Genomic DNA, 27,724 nt, shown 5'->3' on the forward strand with positions numbered 1-27,724 from the left:
ATAAACAGACCACTGGCTGACGAGCTGCCCCGTGTCCTGCCGTCCTGGTTGTTTAGTAACAGCCAGTTATAGGCATAGAGATAAAAAGCAGCCCTCGGGTGGGAATGAAACGAGGATCAATACTTCTGGGTGATGCTTCCAGCTCCGGGAACCTTAGAAAACCAAATTCACTTCAGAACAGGGGTGATCGGACCCATCCAGTTAGCAGTTTCTCCATTCGTGTGTTCTGATGGGTGTGAGTCATCGGTACCTGACAGGGTTCCCCAGGGCACGGGGTGGACAAGCAGAGTGAGAAAGCCCATTCAATATAAACATCCCTACAGCTTTTGTAATAAAGTCTGCAAGAAACATGGCTTACACTAACAGGTTTTTTGGCTGATGTGGATACACAGGAGAGTGCAGAAATATTGTAGAAGGGAATGGGCTAAAAAAGCATCAACCAAAATTATTCCTCAGAGTAGGACAACTTTACAAATGCCCCCAACTCCATGGCCTTCCACTATAGGCATTAAAGCAGGAAGTTCATGGTTTTTTCATATGGGCTTAGTGGGAAAAGACAGATGACAGACCAACAGTGCTGGAATCTTCTCTTTTCTCTTTTTTAAATCCCCACACTAGGATATGTTTATTGATTTTAGAGAGGAAGGGGTGCAGGGTAGGGGGGGAGAGAGAGAAACATTGATCAGTTGCTGTCTGTATGCACCCTGACCAGGGACTGAACCTGCAGCCTAGGTATGTGCCCTGACCGAGAGGCAAACCCATAGCCTTTGGTGTGTGCGGGATGACGCTTCCACCAGCTGAGCCACCCAGCTAGTGCACTCTTTCCTTTTTTGAGTTTGTAGTTCCTGTTTTATTCTTCATCCCACTTTTTGTATGATCTTCATCAGTGGTTAATGTTGGTCTCCTCTGGGAGCAGAACCTGTTAACACTTTTTATGTGAATATAAAAAGGAGTCTCCTTTTTTATATTCTTACATTCGTTCTTGCTTCTCAAATGTATTGTGAGCTTTCACAGGGGCCAGGTTTCATGCCAGGAACTGAGCTGAATGCTGGGGGGAGAATGGTGAACGCAATAAGCCATCGTTCCTCCTTTCATGAAACTACCCATCTGAAGAGGGGGAGGAAACATTACAAATGGATGACTGTTTAGAAGGGCAAGGTGCTGTGGGTACATGATCTAGGCGGTGGTCAGGAAAGCCCTTCGTGAAAAAGTGATGTTTTAAGTTAAAAACTGAAGCATAATCAGAAGTTTGTGAAGTCACCCTGCACAAGAAACAACCAGCTGCTTTCTTTTATATCACAGATTCCCGAATCCTGGCCTTCTTAGAAACCTGCCTTGCCTCAGGTCATCAGAAGCCACTGCCCACGGTACCCGGAGGATTGGGTCCGGTCCAGAAAGAGCTGGAGGAAGTCGCTATTAAATTTGTCCGCCTGGTCAACTATAACAAGATGGTCTTCAGTCCCTACTATGACGCAGTCCTCAGTAAGATCCTTGTCAGCTCCTAACATGCGCGCTCCCTACAGCAGCAGTATTATCTACTCCATTCGGAATACCTGTTCTCAACCATTATCTGGCTTTGGAAAGTGGCTGTTTAGCGCATTTCTATTTAATAGCATCGATTCCAAAATGAAGAATATTTATTGTGTATCAGTGTTGAAAAGACTTGTTGAAAAATCCACTGAGTTCTATTTTGAGGGTTTGTATTTATGAGTACAAGTTTACAGGTCAAAGGAGCTTTTTGTTATCTTGAGTTTCATAGGTAGCGCCCAGCTTTCGAGTGGACTGCCATGCGTCTCCACCCCCTCTGTGTCATGACCATGGTTATCTCCCCTAGGAGGCCGGGACCTGTCTTCTGTTATCTGGGTAGTTTTTCTTTCAGACACCCAAGAACGGAAGAGAATAAGCCATGACCTTGTTCAGACTCTTGCCCCTCTGACACAGCCTCCCCCCTCCTCCTTCCCGGTGTTTTGTGTTAGAAGGGCTGTATGTAGTCTTACTGCCAACCCCCCCACTGCCCCTATTTATTGCTTTTCCCCTACCTGACTTAGCAGAGCCCCAGAGCCCTTGTGTTCTAGAGGAGAGTTACTTGATTTTTAAAAGCTTATTCTTTTATACAGAATTCCTCTTGAGCTTGAATGATAGCAGTTATGATTTAAGGGATCTAGAGAGAGAAGATTCTTTGACTTTTAAGCTTTGAAAGTTGAAGAAAAATTATATATATATATATTTTAAATATATATTGATGTAATACAGAAGGAAATAAATGTCTGGACTTTTTACTGAAAAATTCACTGTCATGCAATACACAGATATATTGATTGGATTAGAGTTCTGGAATTAGATTTGAGTGTTTTCAGATAAAAATAGTATGAACTCATTTATTTCTCTCTTTTTTAAACATTTTATTTATTTATCTTTAGAGGGGGAAGGGAAGGAGAGAGGGAGAGAAATATCAATGTATGGTTGCCTCTCATGGGTCCCCTGCTGGGAACTGGCCTGCAACCCAGGCATGTGCCCTGACTGGGAATCAAACTGTGATCCCTTGGTTCGCAGGCCTGTACTCAGCCCACTGAGTTACACCAGCCAGGGCTGAACTCATTTATTTCTTTGATAAGGAAGTCATATAGAAATCCCTTGGTATCAAGCAGTATTTTTTGAGGAATTTCAGTGTCCAGAATTTCTGACATAACTTGTGACTAAAAGAGGAGTTTGGGTCTCACCGATGACACGTTCTATTAAAAAAATTAAATGCGTGCGTATGCATGTCAGACAGAGACGTTGTATTAGAGGCAGAGCCATGAGGTCATTGGAGTGATCTCCAACTGCCAGAGCAGCAGGGGACGAAATAATACAAGGGTTGCCTTTGTTAAAGGCAATGAGGACAGAGATTCCAAGATGGTGGCAGAGTAGGTGGAAGCTAACATTCATCCCCTCCTGGGACCAAACTGGAATTACAAGTAAATTATAGAACAATCATCCTGAACAAACAACTAAAGACTAGCTGAAGTCTTATACCAAGAGTTCACAAAGAATCCACATTGGGACTGGTAGGGAGGGCGGAGACATAAAAAGGGCTGGCCCCGCTTCCACAGGTGGCAGCTGCGGTTCTAGAGGGTTATCTCAGCTTCAGAGGTGGGGGAGTTCCCCCTAAGTGTGGGATCTAAACCCCATGCTGGGCTCCCCAGCCCAGAACACCAGAGCCAGGAAGAGGTGCCCACATAACACCTGGTGTAAAAACCTGCAGGGTTTCTGTCCGTCGGGGAGAGATGGGAGTCTGCAAGAGACACAGGCACCCTCTTAAAGGGCCAACACATAAAATTTCCTTTGCAGTCACTCACCCTGGGCTCTGGCAGAGGGATGGCAGAGTCAGCTAAAATTGAATGAGGAGAGTCTGGGGTTTTTTCTGGGGAGGGAGCTGAAAGGACAGCTGCCAAGATGCCTGTGCTGTCATTCCCACACTGCAAAGGCCATCTTTCTCGGATGGAACACCCCCTTCCCTATGGCATCGGCCTGGGGGAAGCAATAGCCCTACCCTTTGAACTCCCTCTCACCCCACCCTGTGGAGCTTACACCCTGCTGAGTACAGCCAGAGGCTTTTCCAGTGACTGAGCCTAAAAGGCAGCCCTGAGGTAGAGACAGATCTTGCAGTGCCTTGGGACTTTTGCTGGCCTATGCCACCAGGCCTGGTGCTGGTAAAAGCTGGCACTGGTGCACAGCTTGGTCCTTCCCACGTGTACCCAGGTCCAGGAGAGGCAGCCATAAACTGTAGATTGCTTGTAACTCCAAACAGATTGCTAAAGGCCAATCACAGGCAATATACCTGAAGTCTTATACCAAGGGTTCACAAAGAATCCACATTGGGACTGGTAGGGAGGGCGGAGACACAAAAAGGGCCGGCCCCGCTTCCACAGGTGGCAGCGGCGGTTCTAGAGGGATATCTCAGCTTCAGAGGTGGGGGAGTTGGCTTGAACCAGCGTGCCTTCTAAGAGGTCCACAACAAATACCCAGTGGTCAACTTCAGTCAACATTACAGGATCCAATAAGCTTAACAGGCAGTATATCCAAAGGGAGATCTTGGCAGGAACCACACCCTGTGGAGGCGAATTCTGCTTTTTGTGGTGAGCAGTTGCACAGCAGTCCACATGTTATGGTCAGGGTTGAGCCTCACAGTCAGCTAGCCTGAGGGTCAATCCCATGCACGAATGAGCTAATAGCAATCACGATTCAATTATGCCTTAGCTGTTGTGGCTCAGTTGGTTGGGCATTGTCCTACAAGCCAAAAGGTTGCTGGTTCAGTTCCTGGTCAGGCTACATGCCTGTGTTGTGGGTTAGGTCCCTAGTCCAGACGTGTGCAAGAGGTAACTGATTGAGGCTTCTCTCTCACATGGATGTTCTACTCCCTTTCTTTCTCCCTACCTTCCCCTCTTCTAGAATTAATACAAGAAAATACTTATTTTAAAAAAGTCTCAGTTTACAACAGGAGGGCCCACATAACCTACACAGGGACATTCCTGGAGCACCCAGCGCAGGTGATCAAGAAGACTGCACCACTGGGGCCCCACAGGACACCTACAAAATAAGGCCAGTCCACAAAGACTGGACGGGAGTCATAGCAGAAGTCTTTAATAGTAAGACATAGTAAGAAACATAAAGAGGCAGCCAAAATGGGGAGACAAAGAGACCCTAAATGAAAGAATAAGAGAAATCTCTAAAAAAGAACTAAGTGAAATGGAGGCAAGCAATTTATCAGATACAGAGTTCAAAATAATAGTTATAAGAATGTCCAACAGCATGAAAAAGGACCTAGAAACCATAAAAAAGGACCAGTCAGAAGTGAAGAATACACTGGAAGGGACAAACAGGAGGTTGGTTGAAGCAGAGGATCAACTCAGTGATTTGGAAGACAAAGTACAAAAAAGTAATCAGAGCAGCAAAAAGAAAAAAAAATGAGGTGAGTAACATCATCATTGAGATACGCAAAAGGCAAAGAGAGAAAGCAAGGTATTGAGAACCTATTTGAAGAAACAATGACCAAAAGCTTCCCTAACCTGGTGAAAGAATAAGACATACAAGTCCAGGAAGCACAGAGAATCCCAAACAAGATGGACCCAAAGAGGCCCACACCAGGACACATCATGATTAAAATAGGAGAGGTTAAAGACAAAGAACTTGAAGACCACAAGAGAAAGACAGTTACTTACAAGGGAGCTCCCATAAGACTGTCAGCTGATTTCTCAACAGAAATACTTCAGGCCAGAAAGGATTGGCATGAAATATTTAAAGTGATGGAAAGCAAGGACCTACAACCAAGACTATACCCAACAAGATTATCATTTAGAACGGAAGGAGAAATAAAGAGCTTCTAGACAAGAAAAAGCTAAAGAATTTGTTACCACCAAACCAGTGTTACAAAATGTTAAAGGTTCTGTTTGGAGAAGGATGAAGAGAAGGGGAAACAACAAAACAAAACTCAGAGGAACATAGTCAAAAGAATAAAATGGCAACAAATACATACCTATTAATAATCATTTTAAATGTAAATGGCTTAAATGCTGTGATCAAGACCCACATATGTATGTTGTCTATAATGACCCAGCTCAGAACAAAAGATACACAGAGACTAAGAGTAAAGGGTTAGAAAAAGATATTTCATGCAAATGGGAAGGAAAAAGTATCGATCCTTAATATCTGACAATATGGACTTTAAAACCAAGGCTACAGTAAGTTACAAAGAAGGACAGTACATAACGACAAAGGGAACAATCCAACTAGAGGATATAACCCTAGTAAACATGGAGCACCCAACACAGGAGCACCTACATGTGTAAAGCACATCATGGTGGACGTAAAGGGAGAGACTGACAGTAATACAGTCATAGTCAGGGACTTTAACAGCCACTGACATCAATGGACAGATCTTCCAGTCAGAAAATCAACAAGGAGACAGCTGCCTTAAACAATATACTAGATCAGATGGATTTCACTGATACCTTCAGAGCATTTCATCCCAAAGCTGCAGAGTGTGCATTCTTTTCCAGTGCACATGGGACATTTTCTAGGACAGACCACATGTTAGGACAAACAAGTCTCAGTATATTTAGGTAGATTGAAATCATATTAAGTACCATCTCCAATGATAATGGTATGAAACTAATCACAAGAAAAAACCAAAACGCACAGACAAAAACGAAATAGCATTACTAAACAGTGAATGAGTCACCAATGATGTCAAGGAAGAAATTAAAAGATACCTTGAAACAGGCAGTGAGGGGCGGGCTGGAGTAAGGGACAGGGTTGGAAGTGGCCAGAGGATCCCTGAGTCCGTTTCCTACATTTTGGCCTCTGGGCCACATTGGAAGAAGAGTTGTCTTGGGCCACACATTATATACATTGCGACACATAATCACCAAAAAATCTCAGTGTTTTAAGTAAGTTTATAATTTCGTGTTGGGCCACATTCACAGCCATCCTGGGCTACATGTGGCCCGCAGGCCACAGGTGGGACACCCCTGCCACAGACCGTGCTGTGAAACCAGGTTTCAGAGGAGTGAAGGGTTATATTGTGGGGGATTGCAATTTCTCCAAATACATGTTATCCATTTTTTGTTTTTTTTTCTTTTGTTTTTTTTATTGCAGTCAGAGATGTATGCTGCATTATGTGGTCAGAAGTCATATTCTTAAAAAAAGTTTAGATTCAAGGACAAATCTTCTCTGGTTTTATTGGAAAGGGATCAAAGTTCAGTAACTAGAACTTTTAAAGAACAAAATCACATCTTTTCCAGTGCATCCAATGAGGTCACTTCTGGAACTGGTTCTGTAGTTAAGGTTGCTTATGGGCTGGGTCTAGCTTCAATGCCAGGCACCCAGGGGCGGCACTTCTTTGCCAGCCTCAGCCTCTGGGTGTTTAAGGTTTTATTCCCCCTCCTCCAAGGAAGAAGGAGGGGAACTTTACCCCACATACACTTCCTGTAGTTATTCTTTCTAAATCTCAACAATTCTTTTTGCCTTCTTTTGTAAGAGTTAACTCACACGATTTGTTTTACCTCATAAATTCCTGAATTGATAAAGTTTGCTTGAAATCTTAATGCGTATTATATAACAGGGAGCGTCACAGACTCTCATGCCCAGCCCACCCCACCTCACTTTTCACTGATGGAGTTCTTCCTACAAGTGGTGAAAGCCAAGCATGGACAAGGCAAAGTTCAGAAACACAGTGTTTATATTGAATCATTTTGTTGTTGCTCTTTGAAGATAAGTGAGCTCATTTTCTTCCTGGAATCTCACAGGATTATCAGTAAGGGCCAGGAAAATTCACTTAGTTCATTGAGTCACTCAGGAAATGTTTCTTAAGCATCTACGTGGAATTCCTCCCTGCAGCTCTCCTGCTCCATCGAAGACAGAATATCCTGTGGCATATTAATCATCCTTCAGAATTAAAGTGGTTCTATTTACTACATACAGATCGGGTTTGACATGATTTCCTGCCTAATGGGTTTGTGAAAACAGTGTCAGAACCACAATAAGATGTCTTACCAATTAAATGCAGTGGACAGATGTATAAGAACTTTTTTCTCTGTGAAGAAAAGTTACTGATAAGTTTGACATATTACTCATGTAAGGTGCAGATACTGTCTGACAATTCTAAAGGGACAATTCAGCAATTCTGTTTTTGTGGCAGTGCTTACTTTCATTTCTCCAAGCCTTAAAGTTTCCGGAAGTGGAGAGGGCTGCTGCCCCCAGTTTTCTTGGTGAATTTCCAGTGATGTTTTGGCACGCCCTGACTTGTATGTATAACATTCGTATTGCTTAATCTGGGGGCAGGACGGTAGAGTGGAAAGATGGGAGCTGTCAAGAAACCACCATTCTGACCCCATTACTATTACATACCAGCTGGGGCTTATCGGGACTCATTCCCAACACCTGTAAAGGAAAAGGACTAGACCTTTAAGCCCCTTTCCAGTTGTGACATTCTGTGGTACATCTGACTTGAGAAACTCAATAGACTGCAGGATTGTGCACAAAGCTCCCGATTTAGAGGAAGATCTAGTTTTGAGTCTTTCCTCTGTTGCCTTCTTACTGGTTTCATGATATTGATTGGCCAGTCAATCTCCCTAGGGCCTCAGTATTTTCATCTGTAAAATGGTAACATTTACTAACTCACACTTTCTGTGAGCATTAAATTTGATAATGGCTATTAGGATGCTTTGTACATGGAAAAGAACTACAAATTGCCTTATTAACAAGGGAGAGCATACAACCCTCTACCTGTGCACATCTATTGTTGTGATAGATTCGACTGTTGGTGCTCAACTTCCCTTTAGGCGAGTCCATGTCATAGGCCTATAGGGGGTTTTCCTTTCCTGTCCCAGCACTTACTTTCTTTCGCCGTCTCTCTACTAGAGCTGCAATCTTACCTTCGCTTATCACCAACCCCCACTCTCACTCCAGTGATTTCTCCCCATCTCCACCTCTGGATTATTATTTGAATAAATGAATGGAAGCGGATGATGGGCTGTCACACTTATTTAAAGGCATTATCTCATTGAAAATATAATCTAAATGAAGAACTACGGAAAGTTTGCCATTGTGAATTTAAACTGGATTTGTATTATTGAACTATTTCTGATAGGTAGCCTTTCATTCATAGTATTTAGAGAAACTAAAGGGCCAAGCCTCTGAGCCCAGTAAGTTCTACTAACCTATTAAATATTCACAGATACTTTCAGAAATAGTCCTAGAAAATAAGCACTAGAAACTTTAATAGGCACAATTTCGCCGAAAACCACCCCTAGTATGAGTTTCCGTTACACCTGATTATATTGCCTTCTGAACCTAAGAACTAGAGCTAATCTATAGGCCTGGTCTGATGGAGTAGCATTTAGGTTTTTAAAAATACATTTTATTGATTATGCTATACAGTTGTCCCATTTCCCCCTTTTTAATCCCCTCCTCCCTACACCCCCGTCTCACCTGCATTCTCCCCTGTTCATGTCCATGGGTCATACATACAAGTTCTTTGGCTTCTCCATATCCCATAATATTCATAACCTCCCACTGTCTACTTTGTACCTACCAATTACGCTTCTTACTCCCTGTACCATTTCCCTCCATTCTCCCCCCACCTCTCCCTGCTGATAACCCTCCAGGTGATCCCTGTTTCTGTGATGCTGTTCCTATTCTAATTGTTTACTTCATTTGTTTTTGTTTTTTTAGGTTCAGTTGTTGGTAGTTGTGGATTTGTTGTCATTTTACTGTTCATATTTTTGACCATCTTCTTTTTCTTAGATAAGTCTCTTTAGCATTTTATATAAGGGCTTGGGATGATGAACTCCTTTAACTTGACCTTATCTGAGAAGAGCTTTATCTGCCCTTCCATTCTAAATGATAGCTTTCCTGGACAGAGTAATCTTGGTTGTAGGTCCTTGCTTTTCATGACTTTGAATACTTCCCCTTCTTGCCTGCAGGATTTCTTTTGAGGAATCAGCTGACAGTCTTATGGGAGCTCCTTTGTAGGTAACTGTCTCCTTTTCTTTTGCTGCTTTTAAGATTCTCTCCTTATCTTTAATCTTGGGCAATGTCATTATGATGTGCCTTGGTGTGTTCCTCCTGGGGTCCAAGTTCTTTGGGCTTCCTGGACTTTCTGGAAGTCTATTTCATTTGCCAGCTTGAGGAAGTTCTTCTTCATTATGTTTTCAAATAAGTTTTCAGTTTCTTTCTCTTCCTGTTTGCTTTCTGGCACCCATAAGATTCGGATGTTGGAATGTTTAAAGTTGTCCTGGAGGTTCCTAAGCCTGTCCTCATTTTTTTGAATTCTTGTTTTTTCCTTCTGCTCTGGTTGAAAGTTTATTTCTTCCTTCTGCTCCAAACTGTTGATTTGAGTCCTGGTTTCCTTCTCATGACTGTTGGTTCCCTGTACGTTTTTCTTTATTTCACTTTTTCCTCTATTTTGTGACCCTACTTAACCAATTCTGCGAGTGTCCCGATTACCAGTGTTTTGAACTGTGCATCTGATAGGTTAGCTATCCCTTTGTTGCTTAGTGGTATTTTTCCTGGAGCTTTGATCTGTTCTTTCATTTGGGCCATATTTTTTTTATGTCAGAGCACCTGTTACGTACTAAGGGGCGGAGCCTTAGGTGTTAAGCAGGGCGGGCAACCCACGTGGCCGCATTGTTGTGCTGTATGTTGGGGAGGGGTCAGGAGGAAACAATGCCGCTTGCTCAGCTCTCTGCCAGCTTTCAGTCACTTCCTCTGCTTCCCACAAGCAAATTAGGCCCTTCTGATGCTGATTCCCAGGTCAGTAAGTTTTGTGTACACTCTAGAACTCTGAGTCTCTCCAGCAAACTCTCTTGTGAGTTTCTCCTGCTGCCTCAACTCCCACAGGATTTTTTAGTCAGAGGTTTTGAGGCTTTTTCCCCTGCTGGAACCCTAGATTGAGTGGTCTGTCTTGCTCCCCAGTTGTTCCTCCTGGTTTATCTGCACTCGAATGTGGGACCGCCCACTCTGCCAGCTGCTGCCTCACCGCTAGTCCTCTTTCCCCGGCCGCCCATCTCCACCCCTCCTACCGGTCTGGGTGAGTGTTTCTCCTTTAACTCCCTGCTTGTTGGACTTTCATACAGTTCAATTTTCTGGCAGTTTTGGTTATTTTTTGTTGTTGATTTTGTTATCATCCTTTTGCTTGTGTGAGGAGGCACAGTGTGCCCACCTACTCCTCCATCTTGGCTGGAAGTTCTGGTCTGTTCTTTCATTTGGGTTATATTTTTTGTCTTGGTATAGCTGTTACATAGTAAGGGGTGGAGCCTTAGGTGTTCACCAGGGCAGGGCAACCACGTCACTGCATTGTTGTGCTGTATGTGGGGGAGGGGTCCAAGAGGGGACAGTGCTACTTGCTTCACTCTCTGCCGGATTCATTCACTTCCCCCACTTCCCACAAGGAAACTGGGCCCTTCTGGTGCTGATTCCTGTGTAGGTCGGTTTGTGTACGTTCTAGGACCCTGTGGGCCTCTCCAGTGAACTCTGCTGTGAGGCTGGGAGTTTCTTCTGCCACCACAACCTCCACAGATTGTTACAGTCAGAGGTCTTGAGGCTTTATTTCCCTGCGCTGGAACCCTGGGTTGCAGGCCTGTCTCACTCCCCAGGTGTTCCTCCCAGTTTATCCACATGCAAATGTGGAACCACCTGCTCCGCCAGTCGCTGCCTTGCCTGTTCCTGTCCACCGACCATTGCCTTGCCATGCATCCTCTCCACCCCGGCTGCCTGTCTCAGTCCCTCCTGCCAGTCTGAATGAATGTTTCTTATTTAACTCCTTGGTTGGTTGTTGGACTTCCATACAGTCCAGTTTTTCTGGTTATCTTGTTTTTAAATCTGTTGTTGCCCTTCTTTTGGTTGTGCGAGGAGGCAAAGTGCATCTACCTACACCTCCATCTTGGCCAGAAGTCAGTATCATTTATTAGGGTTTTGGGGTTTTTGTTGCTTTTTATTTATTTTATTTTTAGACAGAGGGTAAGGGAGTGAGAAGGAGAGCGAAACATCAGTGTGTGGCTGCCTCTTGCATGTGCTGCCACTAGGGACCTGGCCTGCAACCCAGGCATGTGCCCTCACTGGGAATCAAACTGGTGACCCTTCGATTTGCAGGCTGGCACTCAGTTCACTGAACCCACACCAGCCAGGGCTCATTTAGTTTTGAAATCAGATGTGTCTTTAGTTAGTAGCAATAGTCAGATTGCACCATTTTTAGGTTTGTCTTACCTGAACTAAATATTGAGAACCTATAAAGTGTAACTTCTGACTTAAAAGCAACCTTAAAATGGAAATAACACTCCTCTTCCTTCCACCCCCTTATTGATATTGGCCTCTGCTTTTTAAAGTATTGTCTTTGTGCTCAGAGTAGAACTTTGGTGAGGGCTGAGACAGAGAAGAAAATTTGGTTGGTAAGCTGCTGAATTTTCTTGACTTTTATTCCCAAAACTTGGTAAGCTAACACTTCTGTTGAATATTTAAGATTTTTACTTAAATCAGTAACATGGTACCTGAGTTTTGTTTTTGGTGTGAATTACCTTTTAAGACTTAAGAAATTTTTATTTTAAAAAACATAATTTTACTTGACAAATGTCCAAGTCAAGGAAGAACTACCAACTTTAATGAAGTTTATTTAAATGTAAAAAACAATTTAGGAACATGGTAATTATACTTTTATTGCTGTGTAAATGAATTCTTAGTTTTATTAAGTAAAGGCTGATGATGGAGGGTTATAAAATCACAAAATAAATTTATAATTATTGACCAAAGTAAAAATGCTGACTAAGTGGTCTATTTTCTCATTTTTTTCCAATGGTACAATTCGGTTATCGTTTTACATTTACCAGGTAGCTGTGGTAACATGGCTATAACTTCTTGTTTGACGTTTCCTGCCATAGGACAGTTTAATTATTTTTAAAGATTTTTTTAAAGGGTTTTTAATTTTTTTTAAGATCTTATTTTTTTATTTATTATTATTTTTTATTTCTTTAGAGGGGAAGGGAAGGAGAGAGGGAGAGAAACATCAATGTTTGGTTGCCTTTCACGCATCCCCTGCTGGGAACTGGCCTGCAGGGGACCTGCCTGCAACCCAGACATGTGCCCTGACTGGGAATCGAACTGCAATCATGTGGTTTGCAGGCCCGGACTTAAAGATTTTATTTATTTATCTTTAGAGGGGAAGGGAAGGAGAGAGGGAAATATCAATGTATGGTTGCCTCTCATATGTCCCCTGCTGGGAACTGGCCTGTAACCCAGGCATGTGCCCTGACTGGGAATTGAACCGTGATCCTCTGGTTTGCAGGCCCGGGCTCAATTCACTGAGCTACACCAGCCAGGGCATGATTAACTTTTTATAATGGACTTACAATCCTTAAATTTTACGCAGTTCTAGAGTTGCAGGGATATTGTCATTGTTTTTATAAAAAAGGAAAAATATGGCTTTTTTTTGGCAATTTCTCTGGGCCCAGCAATACAGATACCTGCGGGTCCTTGGATGTGTGGGACTGGCTGTGCCATGGAGAGTTTGCACTTGTTTCCAAAAGTGAGTCCAGATCTCTAACATCTACAGGTCAGCTATGTTCACAGCAGGAACTGTCAAATATTCAGACACAGAAGCATATTAAAAACTAAAAACTCATATGTCTATAGGTGTTAGAACATTAGAAAATGTTTTCTTCTAACAAGAAATAATCCTTTTTACATTTAAAGGTCAAATAATTTCTAGGGGAAAATATCTTAGAAACAAATGCAATAGAAGCAATTATGATAAAGTATGTAGTGGCACTACTCACCTTGGTAGATAGGGGTGTGTGTTTTCTCTGTACTACAATGCTAAGGGAAAAAACATGCTCATGCATATTTGTGTCCCTTTGTTTTGTCATTCAGGGGAACACTATTAGAGACCATTATAGGTACTCGAAACCATTTTGTTTTTCTTCAAAACACTATCCAAAGAGGGCACTTCAGGCAGGATTCCCTAGCTCTATATTCTATTTTCAGGTCTATGCTATATGGTACAACCTGTGCCTTTCAGATGGTTTGGTTGATAACCATGATATAAAAAGCCCACAGAGCCTGAAAATGCACTTGAGGATGACAAAATCCAAATGAAAGCCAGCTGATTGTGTTTTGAGGCAATTTTAGCTTTAATGGGAAAAAACAGTAGACACACGCTTGTGATCAACTTATGTAAATATAACCTAACTACACGTTTATATGAGAGTGACTCAATAACCTTCATTCTACTTTAAGAATTTTATATAAATATTTAAATGATTTAAAATTTTAAGATTAATATTTAATCACATTTGAATTAAAATTCTAAATTGTGTACCTAGTAGGTAAGGTAGTTTCGTTATAGCTATACTTTTCTCATTTTTTTCTGATTTTTTTTCTTTTAATGCTGAATCACAACCCTTAGTCTCAACTAACTTTCTGTATAGATTTTCTAGAAATGAGTCAAGAGGAGGAAATATAACTAACAAAGGACAAAACCTAATGCTTTGGACTTATTTGCATGATAAGTTTGGTCGCCCTGTAATTAAATTTGGTTAATTGGCTATAGTTTTCTACAGTGCAGTCTATGAAAAACGTGTTTTTGAGTACTGAGCACCTTCCGGAATAGTTATATTCCAACAAGACAATGGGTGGTTAAAAGAATTCCCACAAATTGCTTTTAAGAGAGATGATGATAAAATATCTCTATCTGCCTCAGGTTAATTGGGGGGAAGTGCATTGAGTTTTTTAAAAATATTCCATTTGCTTCTTAAAAATGATCAGGGAGGACGTAATTAAACATAGTAAGTATGACTTTTCATTGTATTGTTGACTTTTTTAAAAAACTGATTTTAGAGAAAGAGGAAGGGAGAGAGAGGGGGAGGGCGGGAGAGGCAGAGAGAGAGAGATCGATCAATGTGTTGTTCCACTTATTCATGTACCCACTGATCGATTCTTGTATGTGCCCTGACCAGGGATGGAACCCGCAACTGTGGCGTATCAGGATGGCACGCTAACCAACTGAGCTACCCAGCCAGGGCTGACTTTTAGTTGTAAACTGCACTGGTTGAATAACATAAAATAAGTTAGCTATTTTAAGTAAATTCTGAATGAAAGTAGCAGAAGGAGGCAAGACATTTTTGAGAGCCTTTTATTTTTTAAAGGATTGTTTTAAAATTTTAAACTACAAAACAGATTCCATACATTCTGCCATAAATAAAAAACAAACAATAAGGCAGGACTCTACATAAGCAGACTGAGAACAACTGTTTTCAGAAAAATGTGATAAAATGCTTTACAATCATAAGCCATACAGTTTTTAAAATAAAACTGTTGAAAACTCACAAGTCTTCAAGCGGCACACACAAGACACCCTTGAGGAGGGAACAAAATGCAGTCCTGCCATTTTGCACTGTTCTCACATTTCTGAAAACCTGATTTTGCTCAGAGCGTAAGTTCCACATTCTAAGATTCCCACAGGTTGGTTTATTTTCTTTCTCAAGAACCATATGATAGAGGCACCAATGACAATACAACTTTGTTTCCAAGAACCTTGTAACAAAGCATTGTCTCTTTTAAACATATGACTTAAGAGGCAAAAAAGAATCCTGGGTAACAGTTTTCTTTCAGAGGCAGGTTTTGAGCCCATTTCACCGAATTCGCTTCTGCTGCCGGGCTCTATAAATGTCATGAACGGGAGGGACGACAGCCCCCTTTTCCTCATCTTCATCTGAATCCTCATTGGGCCTTTTGACGGCCTTGGTGAGCACCGCATTGCTTTCCACTGGGCCATTGCCTTCCACGGCTAGCTCTGGGGCTCCGCCAGTAATGATTCTCACAGCTTCCTCAACAGCTATTGAAACAAAACAAAACGGACTTTTGGAAGATGCTGAAAATTACACTGCTATCAAAAAATACGTATGCGCTACTTTGGATACTTTATAGTTCATTTCATAGCCTACTGTTAGCAAAGCATGGGATAGTACTGACACTTAATAATTAAAGGAAAAGACAAACACTGCTGTTAAAATCAATAAAATTGTTTTCTTAAGCCAAGGCTAATATAATAGTGCATGTTCACATGAATTGAAAAGATAAGCCTTTATCACATTTTACTTAGTGAAATTAGAATACAAAGAAGTCTCTGTGCCCAGGAAGGCCTGGATCACTGCTGATTTCTTTGCACTTCTACAGAATGGCTGGCTGGTTTCAGAAACCTCAGTGGCAACAGGAGGCGACAATGAGAATTCTACTCTAAGAAGAGGAGCTTCCACCACTTACTATTTGGTATCTTGCATCTTCGGAAAATTTCCATTAGTTCATCCACTTGTACAAAAGGACCCTATTTTGATATAAATTTTATTTTATTTTTAAAATTTTTATTAAAATTAGGAAAAAATTTAATTACAGTTGACATTCTTTATTTAAAATTTTTAAAATTTCTTGATTTTTAGAGAGGGACAGAGAGAAACATCAATTTGCTATTCCACGTATTTATACATTCATCGAACCTGCAATACAGTATCAAGATGACGCTCTAACCAATCGAGCTACCTGGGCATAGCTGACATTCAATATGTTAGTTTCACGTGTACAGCATAGTGGTTAGACATAACTCATAAGGTGATCACCCTACCCTAATAAGTCTAGTACCTATCTAGCACCATATACAGTTAAAATATTCTTCACTATATTCCCTATGCTGTATTTTACATCCCACACAGCTACTTTGTAACTGCCAATTTGTACTTCTTAACCTGTCTTTTTCACTCAGTCCCCCAACTCCCCTCCCATTTGGCAATCATCGCTTGTTCGCTGTATCCATGAGTTTGTTTGTTCATTTATTTTGTTTTTTTAGATTCCACATATAAGTGAAATCATACGGTATTTGACTTCCTCTGATTTATTTCACTTAGCATAATATCTGTAGGTGCATCCATGTTATTACAAATGGTAAGATTTCATTATTTTTTATGGCCGAGTGATAGTCTATTATATATGTATGTACCACATCTCCTTTATCCAGTTGTCTGCTAATGGGCACCCAGTTCACTTCCATATCCTGGATATTGTAAATAACGCTGCAGCGAACATAGGGGTGCATGTATCTTTTTGAACTAGTGTTTGAATTTCTTTGGGTAAGTATCCAGAAGTAGGATTGCTGGATGGTAATTCTACTTCAAATTTTTTGAGGAATTGCCACACTCTTTCCCACAGTGACTGTACCAACTTGTATTCCCACAAGCAGTGCACTAGGGTTCCCTTTTCTCCACATTCTCACCAACATTTGTTTGTTTATTAATAATAGCCATACTGACAAGTGCGAGGTGATATTTCATTATACCTCTAATTTGCATTTATGATAATTAGTGACATTGATACAAATAAATTTTAATCCCCATAATCTGACAAGTTAAAATGCACTACTTTATATTTCCTGTGATACAAAGAAAAAAGCACACAGGTACTATAACTCACAGAGCAAGTATCTATCATGAAAATTATGAACTAACCTGGAAACAGATGGGAGGAGGGAGAAGTTTCATTAAAACAACAGCTGCAGGTGGTACTGGAAATACTCCGCCAGGAACTGGGTGTAAACCCGGAGCTGTAACAGAAAAGTAGGAATCAGGTGGGATGGAAGAATTTCTGTACATTTAAGAGCTAACATAAAACACCTGGACAGAAAGATGTTCTATGTCTATGTCTATGTTGCTTTGTTCTGGACATTTTCAGTTGTGTTTAGTGTTTTACATGTTTTGCCGAACCCAACAGGATTAGACAGTGAGAGCCGTCTCAACCCCACGGCCACTGGGTGGCAGAATAATAAACAAGTGACTTTGCATAAGACAACCCAGGGTCTAAACTGAAGTCCACTTTTGCCAAACACCCTTTCTAAGCCTCACAAGTTATTTGTTCAGCAATCCTGTTTAAAGTCAATTACTCAACAACATATTTAATCATAAGGGCATGTTTCAAATAGGATCTAGAGGGACTAAGTGCCCATTAGTAAGCATAAATAATAGCAAATAACATCACTGAAATAAGTTTCCAGCTGTACAGGTAATCTGTACGTAGCAGCATTTCTGAAAACTGTCTAAGTTTCACTGCCAAGAAGGGTTACTGGAATCCGAGCCACCGAGCCACCGAGTTTTTTGTTTTTTCTTTAAGACATTTTTAACATGGTTCAAAGGTTACAGTCCAGTCACTTGTCTCAGTGACCCTTGTCTAATAAATAACCTACAATGGAAAGGTGACATTACTTTGCCCCCCACAGCTCTGGATTGAAATCAGTACTTGATCTAAAGTCATGGCTTACGTGCTAAATGCCGTGGCTGAAATGGAATCATCTGCTGAGTGTCTGGTTTAGGGTACTCTGGTTTTCTATCCACTTCATCTTTCAGAACAGGTACTATAGAAGGAGCTACAACTGGGTCTGGAATTATAGCTGCTAGTTTAGCACGGGAGACATCCTGAAAATGCAGAACAGAAGAATCCTAAACCTGAAAAAGGGACTTATAGAGTATAATTGTGCAGTTCTACAATCTTGAGGACACACTGAATAATTGGGTAAAAACCACAGAGAGAGTGGAGAGGAATATGCACGAACCTGATGATGATAAAGATTGTTAAATACTCAACAAAGAAAGTCAAAAGGCTCTAAAGATTGGGTGTTTTATAACTTAACCCAACCCCAGTTAACAATCATTTAGACACTGTTGCCAGGTGAGACTTTTGTCAGATAGATACAAGTTTTTGTGGGTAAATACATAAGACTGGGCACCAAGTAGAGTGGAGTAATTTGGAAGAAAATCTGTAATTTAAAATATTTTCCTGATACCTCCCTTCCACCAGGATTGAACAATGTCTATCAGTTTAAGTGAGGAAACTAGATTAAATGAGAATCTGCTTCATGAAAGCTAAAATAAAGTTTGTTTTACTGATTATGCTAGTTAATAAGATTTGCTAATTAAATAAAAAATTATCCCCAACACAATTGTAGTAAGAAGGAACACTTACTGAGCAGCCTATCTGTCAGACAATTTAGCCATTCCTTCTTTGATGAGGCAAATAGTAACATCTCCATTTTAGAGAAGGGAGTGAAGCTCACAGAGGCTCTGCTATTTCCAAGGTCATACAGCCAAGAAGTAGAGAGAGGATCTGGAGCACAGGCCTGAGAACAGCTCTCCGAAGGGAGCAATACACCCACCCGCTGAGACCCTACCCCAGAGAAGATTCTCTGCTACAGGCATCCTGTCAGTCTGCCTGTCTAGAACCAAAGAACCCATTTTGCCACTGTCGACATAATAAGAGCATTTCACTTTCTCAAAATTTGCTAGAATGCAGTTGGTGGCAAATATAAATTAGCGGGCCTGTTGGAAATTACTTTTTTCTCACATTTCCTCTCTCATGCTACACACACAGCAGCACATTAATCCTTCCAAAATAAACAAGAGTAGAAAGAAAAATAGAGGATGGAAAATTCATATTCAAGATGTGGTTCTACTTGGAAATAGCTCTTTACTTTCATTAACTTTCTTAATTTCCATTTTCATCTTGGCAAATTTGAAATAGCCTTTTCTAATAAACCCACACAATCTAAAATGTCTTTGGCTTTCCACTAAGAAATAGTTAAAAACTAGAAGCAGAACCTGCTCAGCCCTGAGCTGTAACCCCTTAGAGTTCAGAACAGGAATCTGGGACTGGCACAGGACTGAAGCTTTCATAATTAAAAAGGTCTAAAGTTTAATTATGGGTGCTTTTTCTCAAACATTTTAATCTGGCTTGGACAGCAGAACAGTGAGACCCAGGCCACAAGAGGGCAGTGAGGAAATGGAGAATGATGGTCAGGAATACCCATTATAATGCTGGGTAGATTAGACCAATCTGGGACTCTTCCCGTTGAATTTCCTTCTTGGTCTTTGTGAACATGACTGAGAAAACTCAAGAAATACTAGAACAATGGCTCTTCTCAGCAAGGGCTATTTCTAGGGCTGCATAAACATTAATTCTCCCTCCTGGTCCGAACAGGTTCAGGGAGCCAGATTTGTTTTCGTATGATTAAGTGATCTACACAGAGGAGTTCCATTCTTAGATGAGCTAATTTCCTCAGGGCTCCAGTGAAGAAGCACTGTTCTAAAGATACAGATTACTCAAAGAAATGTACTGATTTACCAAGCTGTCATATTTCTTCATTATACCTACAAATATGCAACAGGAACTACGTCTGGTAAGATCTCCTGTCAAAATACATTCATCAGTTTTTTTAAAAAGATTTTATTCATTTATCAATTAAAGAGAGGGGATGAGAGAGAGGGAGAGAAACATCAATTGATTGCCTCTCATCCGTGCCCCAACGGAGGACCAAACCCGAAACCCAGGCATGTGCTCTGACAAGGAAGTAAAGAAGCAACCTTTCAGTTTGTGGGACAATGCCCAACCCAGTGAGCCACACTGGTCACCAGGGATATTCATCAGTTTTAAGAACTATTAGAAAAAAATGTAATACCTAAGATGACATTGAGATTTCTTTCACTTTGCTTCCCTCCCAACACCTCCATCTGCCCACCAGACATGACGCATTGACAGTTTCAGGGACAGAAGGAAAGCATGTGTTAAATCTCATTTTAATACTCATTTTGTCCAGTATTTTTGATACTCAGTGTTTCATAAACCCAAGGAAAATCCCTGAACTCTTTTTTCTTTTTTTATCCTCACCCAAAAACACTCATTACTTTTAGAGAGCGGGGAAGGGAGTGAAGGAGTGACAGAAACATCCACGTGAGTGAGAAACATTAATTGATTGCCCCCCTCAAAAGTGCCCCAAGCAGGGAATGCACCATGCAGCCTGAGCATGTGCCCTGACTGGGAATTGAACCCACAATCTTTGTATCTATGGGATGATGTTCCAACCAACTGAGCAAATCTATCCTAAAACTAGATTAATTTGTACTTCAGAATGTAGAGTAAAGTTTATCCATGAGATATTCTAAAACATTGGAAAAGTCAGGACACTACACACATCTTGATCCTAAGAACATACCTTATAACCAAGTGCTTTTAGTTCACTTGCAGAGCAAGGATATAAATCCATGAACTTGTATCTATCTACCAGTAAAGCTGTTTCTTTTCCTTCATACTCTTCTTTGAATGCTGTGAATCGTCTTTTCTCCACTTTGAGTATACTAGCTAGATCACCAATATTACTTTCAAAAGCTAGAAATCGGGCCCAAATTTCTCTGTAAGAAAATAATCAACACTTAATTATTCTGGGTTTGGGACAGGGAGTCCACCTCCAAAAGAGTCTTAAGGCCCTCCCCATTTTAAAAACAACGTCTCTTTTTCATATAAAGATTTCCGAAGTACAGAAAAATAGTGTAACAAATATATCGTTACTTAGATTTAATCATTAATATTTTGTCATAGTTTTTTGTTTTTGCTTAAGTATTTAAAGTAAATTATAGACATTTCACCCTTAATACTTCTGTGTTTAAGCCCTTTTGTGAGTTTTTACTTATTTAGCATATATATCCCTATCCTTTGTGGTCAATAAGAGGGATAATTTACCCTGGAAAAGGTAAACTCTAGGTGGAAGAATAGAAAAAGGAACCTGGATAGATTTCCAGTTTTTCCAGAATAATGTGGCTCCACCATTTTTGTTGAGTTGGCGTTAAATATAACGTAGAATTCGTTCTTCATTCCATGTATGAATGAAAATATAAAAGCTCTCTATTTTCCCCCTTAGTATGGATCACTGGGACTCAGTTGATGCCTTGCCACTATTCTAACAGCCAAGATTAATTCTCTGAGACTCGAATCTGTACTCTCAAGGGAGGTAAAAATTTCAGAACACTTCTAATTTGTTAACATAAATTTCTGGAGATATAGTAAACTAGAAGATATATTAAAATACTTAATAATAAACTGCTAAGGCATCTCTCAAAATGATTCTTATCAGTATGCAAAAACTAAAACATAATTATCTTAAACAGGCATGAAAATATTGCAGGCAGGCATTTGTAAGTTAAGCTTCAAGAGAGAAGGGGAATTTCTCCTGAAACTTATACTCAACAAGCAAATGTTCATTCCATAGATCACAATTCAAGTATACAGGCCACATTAGAACTTGACCAGCAAGTTTTCACAATGGCTTACCCTGACTTTTCAGGAGGAAGGCTTCCAGATGTTAAAACTCGTTCAAACAAAACCCGGGTATTATTGTCCTCTGGGATAATAGAAGAGTTTTTAAATATTAAATCAGTTTTATTTACAATTCAACAGTATATGTACACATGCATTATTTTGTCTCATACTCACAAAAACCCTATGCAGAAAAGGAAACTATTATCATGTCCAACTTTTATAGATAAGGAAACTTGAGGTTCAAAAAAACTAGGTGAGTAGATCTGGCTCACTGTTACTGAGGAATAGAGTTATAACTGGAAGCCAGGTCTTTTTACCTGTAGTTTCAGTCCTCCTTAGCATACTGCAGTTGCAATGTAAAACTATAACACTGTGATATCTGAGTCTGGCATCTTCTTTGCCTTTTTAAAAAAATATTTTATTTATTTTTAGAGAGGGGAAGGAAGGGAGAAAGAGTGGGAGACAAACATCAATGTGTGGTTGCCTCTCAAGCGCCCCCTACTGGGAACATGGCCTGCAATCCAGGCAAGTGCCCTGACTGGGAATCGAATCAGGGACCCTTTGGTTTGCAGTCCGGAACTCAATCCACTGAGCTAAACCAGCCAGGGCCCTATTTGCCTTTTAAAAATAATGAAAATTATATATCCACCTGACATTAGAAGTGTCAGACTATTGATATTTTTAAATACATTGTGAAGGATGGCAAGCTCAAATTTAGATACACTTGAGTTTCTTATTTTGTAACACCAGGATGACGCTATATTTAAGTTTAAATTCTTGTATTGGTACCATAATATCTAGACAGGTAAATAAATATGCAATGAATGAATGAAGAATGGTCACCAGAGGAGCAGTTGATATCTTGCTCCCAGGCATATGTCATCAGTCTGGCTCAAATGATCTCCTATAACATTCTAAACAAAGCCCTGGCTGGTGTAGCTCAGTGGACTGAATGCGGGCCTGCGAACCAGAGGATTGAGGTTCGATTCCCAGTCAGGGCACATGCCTGGGTTGCAGGCCAGTTCCCAGCAGGGGATGCACAAGAGGCAACCATACATTGATATTTCTCACTCTTTCCTTCCCTTCCCCTCTAAAGATAAATAAAATCTTTTAAAAAAATTCTAAACAAACAAAAAAGAATGGTCACTAGAAATGGGTTAAAACTTAAGAGTCTTGGGAGGTCCTCTATAGTTTGAGGTGGGAAAATGATACTTTTTGCTAAGCTCTAATTATATATTATATTATATTACTAAATATTGTATTTTAAATGGGTACATTTATGGTTCATAAATTATACCTAAATAAAGTTGTAAAAAAAAAAAATCCAAGCCCTGGCTGGTGTAGCTCAGTGAATTGAATGCAGGCCTGCAAACCAGACAATCGCGGTTCGATTCCCAGTCAGGGCACATTCCTGGGTTGCAGGCCAGTTCCCAGCAGGGGACGCATGAAAGGCAACCATACATTGATGTTTCTCTTACTCTCTCCTTCCCTTCCCCTCTAAAGATAAATAAATAAAATTAAAAAAAAAAAAAGAGAATGACAAATAGGTGTAATGTGATATCTTAGATGTGATTCCAGAGCAGGAAAATGACAATAGATAAAAACTAAGGGAATTTGAATAAAGTATGAATTTTTTTTTCCAAAAAAAAAAAATCCAGCAGAGCCCTGACCAGGTGGTTCAGTTGGTGGAAGCGCTGTACAGTACACCAAAAGTTTGCAGGTTCAATTCCCAGTCAGGGCACATATCTAGGTTGTGGGCTGTCAGGGAGTGTGCGAGAGGCAACTGATCGATGTCTTTCTCTTACATTGATAGATCTCCCTCTTTCTTTTTTTTTTTTAGATTCTTTAAATTTATTTATCTTTAGAGGGGAAGGGAAGGAGAGAGGGAGAGAAATATCAATGTATGGTTGCCTCTCGTGTGTCCCCAGCTGGGAACTGGCCTGCAACCCAGGCATGTGCCCTGACTGGGAATCGAACCTCGATCCTCTGGTTTGCAGGCCTTCACTTCCCTCTTTCTTTAAACTCAATAAACATATCCTTGGGTGAGGATTAAAAAAAAATATCCAGCAGAGTAGCTGGTTGTTATTGCCCCAGAGTAGTTATTCAGTTTTACTATATGTCCACATGCAAAGGGAAACCAAGAGGTTTAAAACCTATTGAACATGTATTAAAAATGTACTGAATGCCAGAGATGTAAAGTACAACACAGGAATATGATCAATAATATTGTAAGAACTATATACTGGAAATATCGGGGGAGATCTTTGTAAAGTATGTGACTGTCTAACCACTATGTTGTAACTTAAAACTGATACAAAACAATATTGAATGTAAACTCAATTTATATTGAAAAATAAAAATTTTTTGGATAAAAATAATATGTATTGAGTGTGTTATGTATTCAACCAAAGAAGATGACACCATATCATGGCTTTCACCTTAAACTTAACATACTGTACTTTAAAAAATGGTATGTAAATCTTGCATTTCATTCTTTTTGCTGTGTTTCATGCTTTGCTCAAGGCACATTCTTTACCATTCCACATAACTTTTCACTGCTTGTTACATGGTTCTCTGCCTACAATAATGCATTTTCTTATATCTTTATCCGGCAAATGAACTATTGCTCATCTCTTGTCCCCTTGTCTATGACACCTTCTCGATAGCACAGTCTAATAGAAATATGGTACAAGCCAAATATGTAATTTAAATTTTCTGCTAGCCACATTTAAAAGACTAAAAGCAGGTGAAATTAACTTTAGTCTATTTCATTTAACTGAATATATCTAAATTATTATCATTTCAACATGTAATCTATTTGAAAAATTAGGATATTTTACATTGTTTCTCATACCTATTCTTTGAAGTCTGGTATTTTGCCTGTGTACCACATTTCATTTGGGCCACATTTCAAGTGCTCAGTACTCAGAACTTACATTATACTCTCCTCTCTGTGCTTCCTAAGTATTCAATATTTCATTCCTTGATCTATTATGGAATTTAGCACATTTTTCATCATTGCCACTCTATCAAAAGTAGTTAACATTTATATATAATATGCTTATCATATTCCACAGGTAAGTCAAACACTTGCAAACCAATATAATCCTCTCAGTGACCTTATGAAAGGTACTCTTACTGTGACTGTTCTGCAGGTGAGAAATCTAAAACAAGTTTATACACCTAACCCCAGAACTCACGCTGCAGATAAGGACCAGCTGATGGTGTAATTATATTTACACATCTGACTCCCCCACGAGAATGCTCTGAGGGGAGGAATAGGGTCCTATTCACCTGTATATTTTCAGACCCTAGTAACCAGAAGGCACTGAATAATGATGGACAGATAGGTGGATGGATGAATGAATGATGGAATATCTAAAAGACAAAAATGCTGACTTCAGATATCAGTGTCCATTTTAGAACAGCAAATATTGTACATATTAGTAACTATTCTAAAAAAACAAAAAATTTAAATTGATGAAGATTAATTTCATATGAGAAAAAAGAGTTTTAATTAAATGCTCCACTGTCTCACTTTTGAAGAGTTAAGTCCTCTTCCAGGGTGTAGAATCACTAAGCTGAAATACAAAATCATATTTAACTTTTATTCTTTTCTACTATTTAGGTATATAAAACTATCATTTCATTGATATATACCTGTGATATCTAGTTATATAATCATTTATATAGCATATAATTGTATGTTACTTTCTTAAATCAATTTTAATGAGAGAATTTTTAGTCAAAAAGTGACACACCCTTGACTGTGGGTAACTGGACTAAATGAGGAACATACATGTAAGTAAGGAGATCCTAGCTCAGTGCCTGGTATAAGGTAGGAACACAACAGAGGATGGCCATTACTACTACTACTACTACTACTACTACTACTACTACTACTATTATTATTATAACAGAACAGGGAAATAAAACTAAAGATGTTAAATAAACATTAGGTTTGTTTTTTGAAATTGCTTCCTTGGTAGCCTCAAAGCATTTTACTTTACCACTTGAGCATCTTTGAGTTTTGATGGCTAGACTTTTTGTTTGTTTGCTTTTGTCTGTCTTGTCCTATCATCCTCAACCCCAGACTGGGCACAAGAGATGATCTGCCCAGAGTCATCAGAGATGAGCATCAACAACTCTGTGTCTCCCAACTCTAAATTTGTGGCTTTATCCTACTATTGATGGGACTTTCTGATGATGCAACAAAGACCATTCTTTATGCAGAGTCAAAGGTATCTACTATTTCCCGGTGAATATAAAGTCATGGTTGACAGGCCACAAATATTTCTTGAGTGCCTATCAAGTACCTAATTCTGGTGTGAGGACCTAATTATAACACATTCATAAAGGAAAAGATCCAGCAACGTAATTTCAGAGAATGACACTGATGGCTTAAAATTAAGTAATCATTATAGACCTAGAATCTACTTACCATTGAGGTGAGAAAGATAGTCAATATAGGCCAGAACATATTCTGGAATATCTCCATACTTCTTTAGCCCCAGCTCAAAAATCTTAAAGGCAACAGATTTGTCCTAGAAGTAAAGAGAGAAAAGTACTTCTTTCTATAAAACAACAGACAAGATACTCAAAAGGATATTAAACAATAATATCTAAACATGACAAGGTACAATAAGAATTACAATGGAAATTAAAATCATATTAAGTAAAAATTGCTGAGCTAGAAACCACTCAAGGGGGTTCAGATTCAGAAATATGCAGTTTAATAAGGCAGAAATCTGCAGGCAGTAGGGGTTTGAATGAATGCTCCATGCAATTGTACACAGATACACTTAGACTTCCTTTATGACATGAGCAATTAAAACTTAACGACAGAAACTAAGAATACACTTCTTTTAATGTATCTCAAACAAAGGAAATTATTTTCTATTCTAGTGCAGCTCTTACCTTACTACAGTAATACTCCATGAGCGCTGCAGTTACGTAGACATGATGGCGGGTTCTGGTATCTTCTCTCGCTTTTTTAAATATCATTCTTCCAGATTTGATACCTTCGGCCCTTCTTGCAAATTTCATATACTGGATATATACCTATGCAAAAACAAGTATTTATTTTCTATCAGTTAGGTAGAATGGGATCCATGTAGTATCCAAAACAGACTTACCTTATTCCAATACTAATGTTTTTCTGTATAAGAAAGGAATCATGAATACCCAAGAAATCAGAAAGTAAATTACAGATATTGCACTATCTAAATCCACAAGCCAATTTGTTCTGGTATTAACATTATTCTTATGATGATGATTATTAATCCTCACCCAAGGATATGTTTATTGATTTTAGAGAGAGAGGAAGCAGTGGGGAGGGCAGAGGAAGGAGAAGAGAGGGAGGGGTGGGGGGAGAGAGAGATAGAGAGAAACAGTGATGTGAGAGAGTAATATCCATCGGTTGCCTTCTGGGACATGCCTACACCCCTGCCCCCACTGAGGATGAACCCTCGACCTAGGCATGTGCCCTGACCAGTAATCAAACCTGCCATCTTTCGGTTTACAGGACACAGCTCCAACTAATTGAGCCACACTAACCAGGGCCTTATTTGCCCAGTTTTCAAGACATAAAACAGTTACCCAGTATTGACAGATGAGTGCTTAAATGAATGAACTATGAGTTCCTTGAGAAAAAAAAAATTTATCTAATTTATCACTATACTACTGGAATCTAGCACACTGCATAGTACATAGCAGTTTGCTAAATTGATTTCAAAATGACTATTAAGCCCTGGTCACGTAGATGAGTTGGTTAGAGCATCATCCGAATATGCCAAGGTTTAGGTTCAATCCCCAGCCAGGTTACATGCAAAAACCAACCTATGAATGCATAAAGGAGTGGAACAATAAATTAGTGTCTCTTTCTCTCTCTCTCCCCCTCCACCTTCCTCCTCCTCTCTAAAATCTTTAAAAAAAATTTAAATGATTATTAAATGCCAACAGTTAGAACACTGGAATGCCAATATAAACAAACAAAAAATCAGTATAGCTGTAGCTGACTTGAGGCGGAGGTCTAGAGCCCCAAGCATTGGCCTGTGCCCCCTTTCCTCCC

At 39.8% G+C, this 27,724-nt stretch overlaps 2 protein-coding genes across 10 annotated transcripts in view; one reads left to right on the top strand and one right to left on the bottom strand.

Moving 5' to 3' along the window:
• The window catches only part of TCP11L1 (t-complex 11 like 1), a 39,124-nt gene extending 26,800 nt beyond the window's left edge, over window positions 1-12,324 (top strand). For 5 of the 9 annotated variants that reach the window (XM_053672980.1, XM_037128254.2, XM_037128257.2 and 2 more), the window contains one exon: window positions 1,303-12,324. In XM_053672980.1, coding sequence (XP_053528955.1) covers window positions 1,303-1,505 — 203 coding nt within the window. In that variant the 3' untranslated portion in view covers window positions 1,506-12,324. The remainder of the gene's footprint in view (window positions 1-1,302) is intronic. The other 4 variants (XM_037128249.2, XM_037128250.2, XM_037128248.2 and 1 more) reach the window with 1 other exon arrangement.
• Window positions 12,325-14,661: 2,337 nt separating this feature from the next.
• The window catches only part of CSTF3 (cleavage stimulation factor subunit 3), a 78,167-nt gene continuing 65,104 nt past the window's right edge, over window positions 14,662-27,724 (bottom strand). The window contains exons 14-21 of the mRNA XM_037128259.2: window positions 26,572-26,715; window positions 26,096-26,198; window positions 21,667-21,736; window positions 20,555-20,750; window positions 17,831-17,984; window positions 17,025-17,119; window positions 15,793-15,853; window positions 14,662-15,364 (exon numbers count right to left, since the gene is read on the bottom strand). Of these exons, the coding sequence (XP_036984154.1) occupies window positions 15,162-15,364; window positions 15,793-15,853; window positions 17,025-17,119; window positions 17,831-17,984; window positions 20,555-20,750; window positions 21,667-21,736; window positions 26,096-26,198; window positions 26,572-26,715 (1,026 nt within the window). The 3' untranslated portion in view covers window positions 14,662-15,161. The remainder of the gene's footprint in view (window positions 15,365-15,792; window positions 15,854-17,024; window positions 17,120-17,830; window positions 17,985-20,554; window positions 20,751-21,666; window positions 21,737-26,095; window positions 26,199-26,571; window positions 26,716-27,724) is intronic.

This window comes from Artibeus jamaicensis, unplaced genomic scaffold (genome assembly GCF_021234435.1).
Source record: "Artibeus jamaicensis isolate MK-2021 breed Jamaican fruit bat unplaced genomic scaffold, CSHL_Jam_final contig_797, whole genome shotgun sequence".
NCBI lineage: Eukaryota > Metazoa > Chordata > Mammalia > Chiroptera > Phyllostomidae > Artibeus > Artibeus jamaicensis.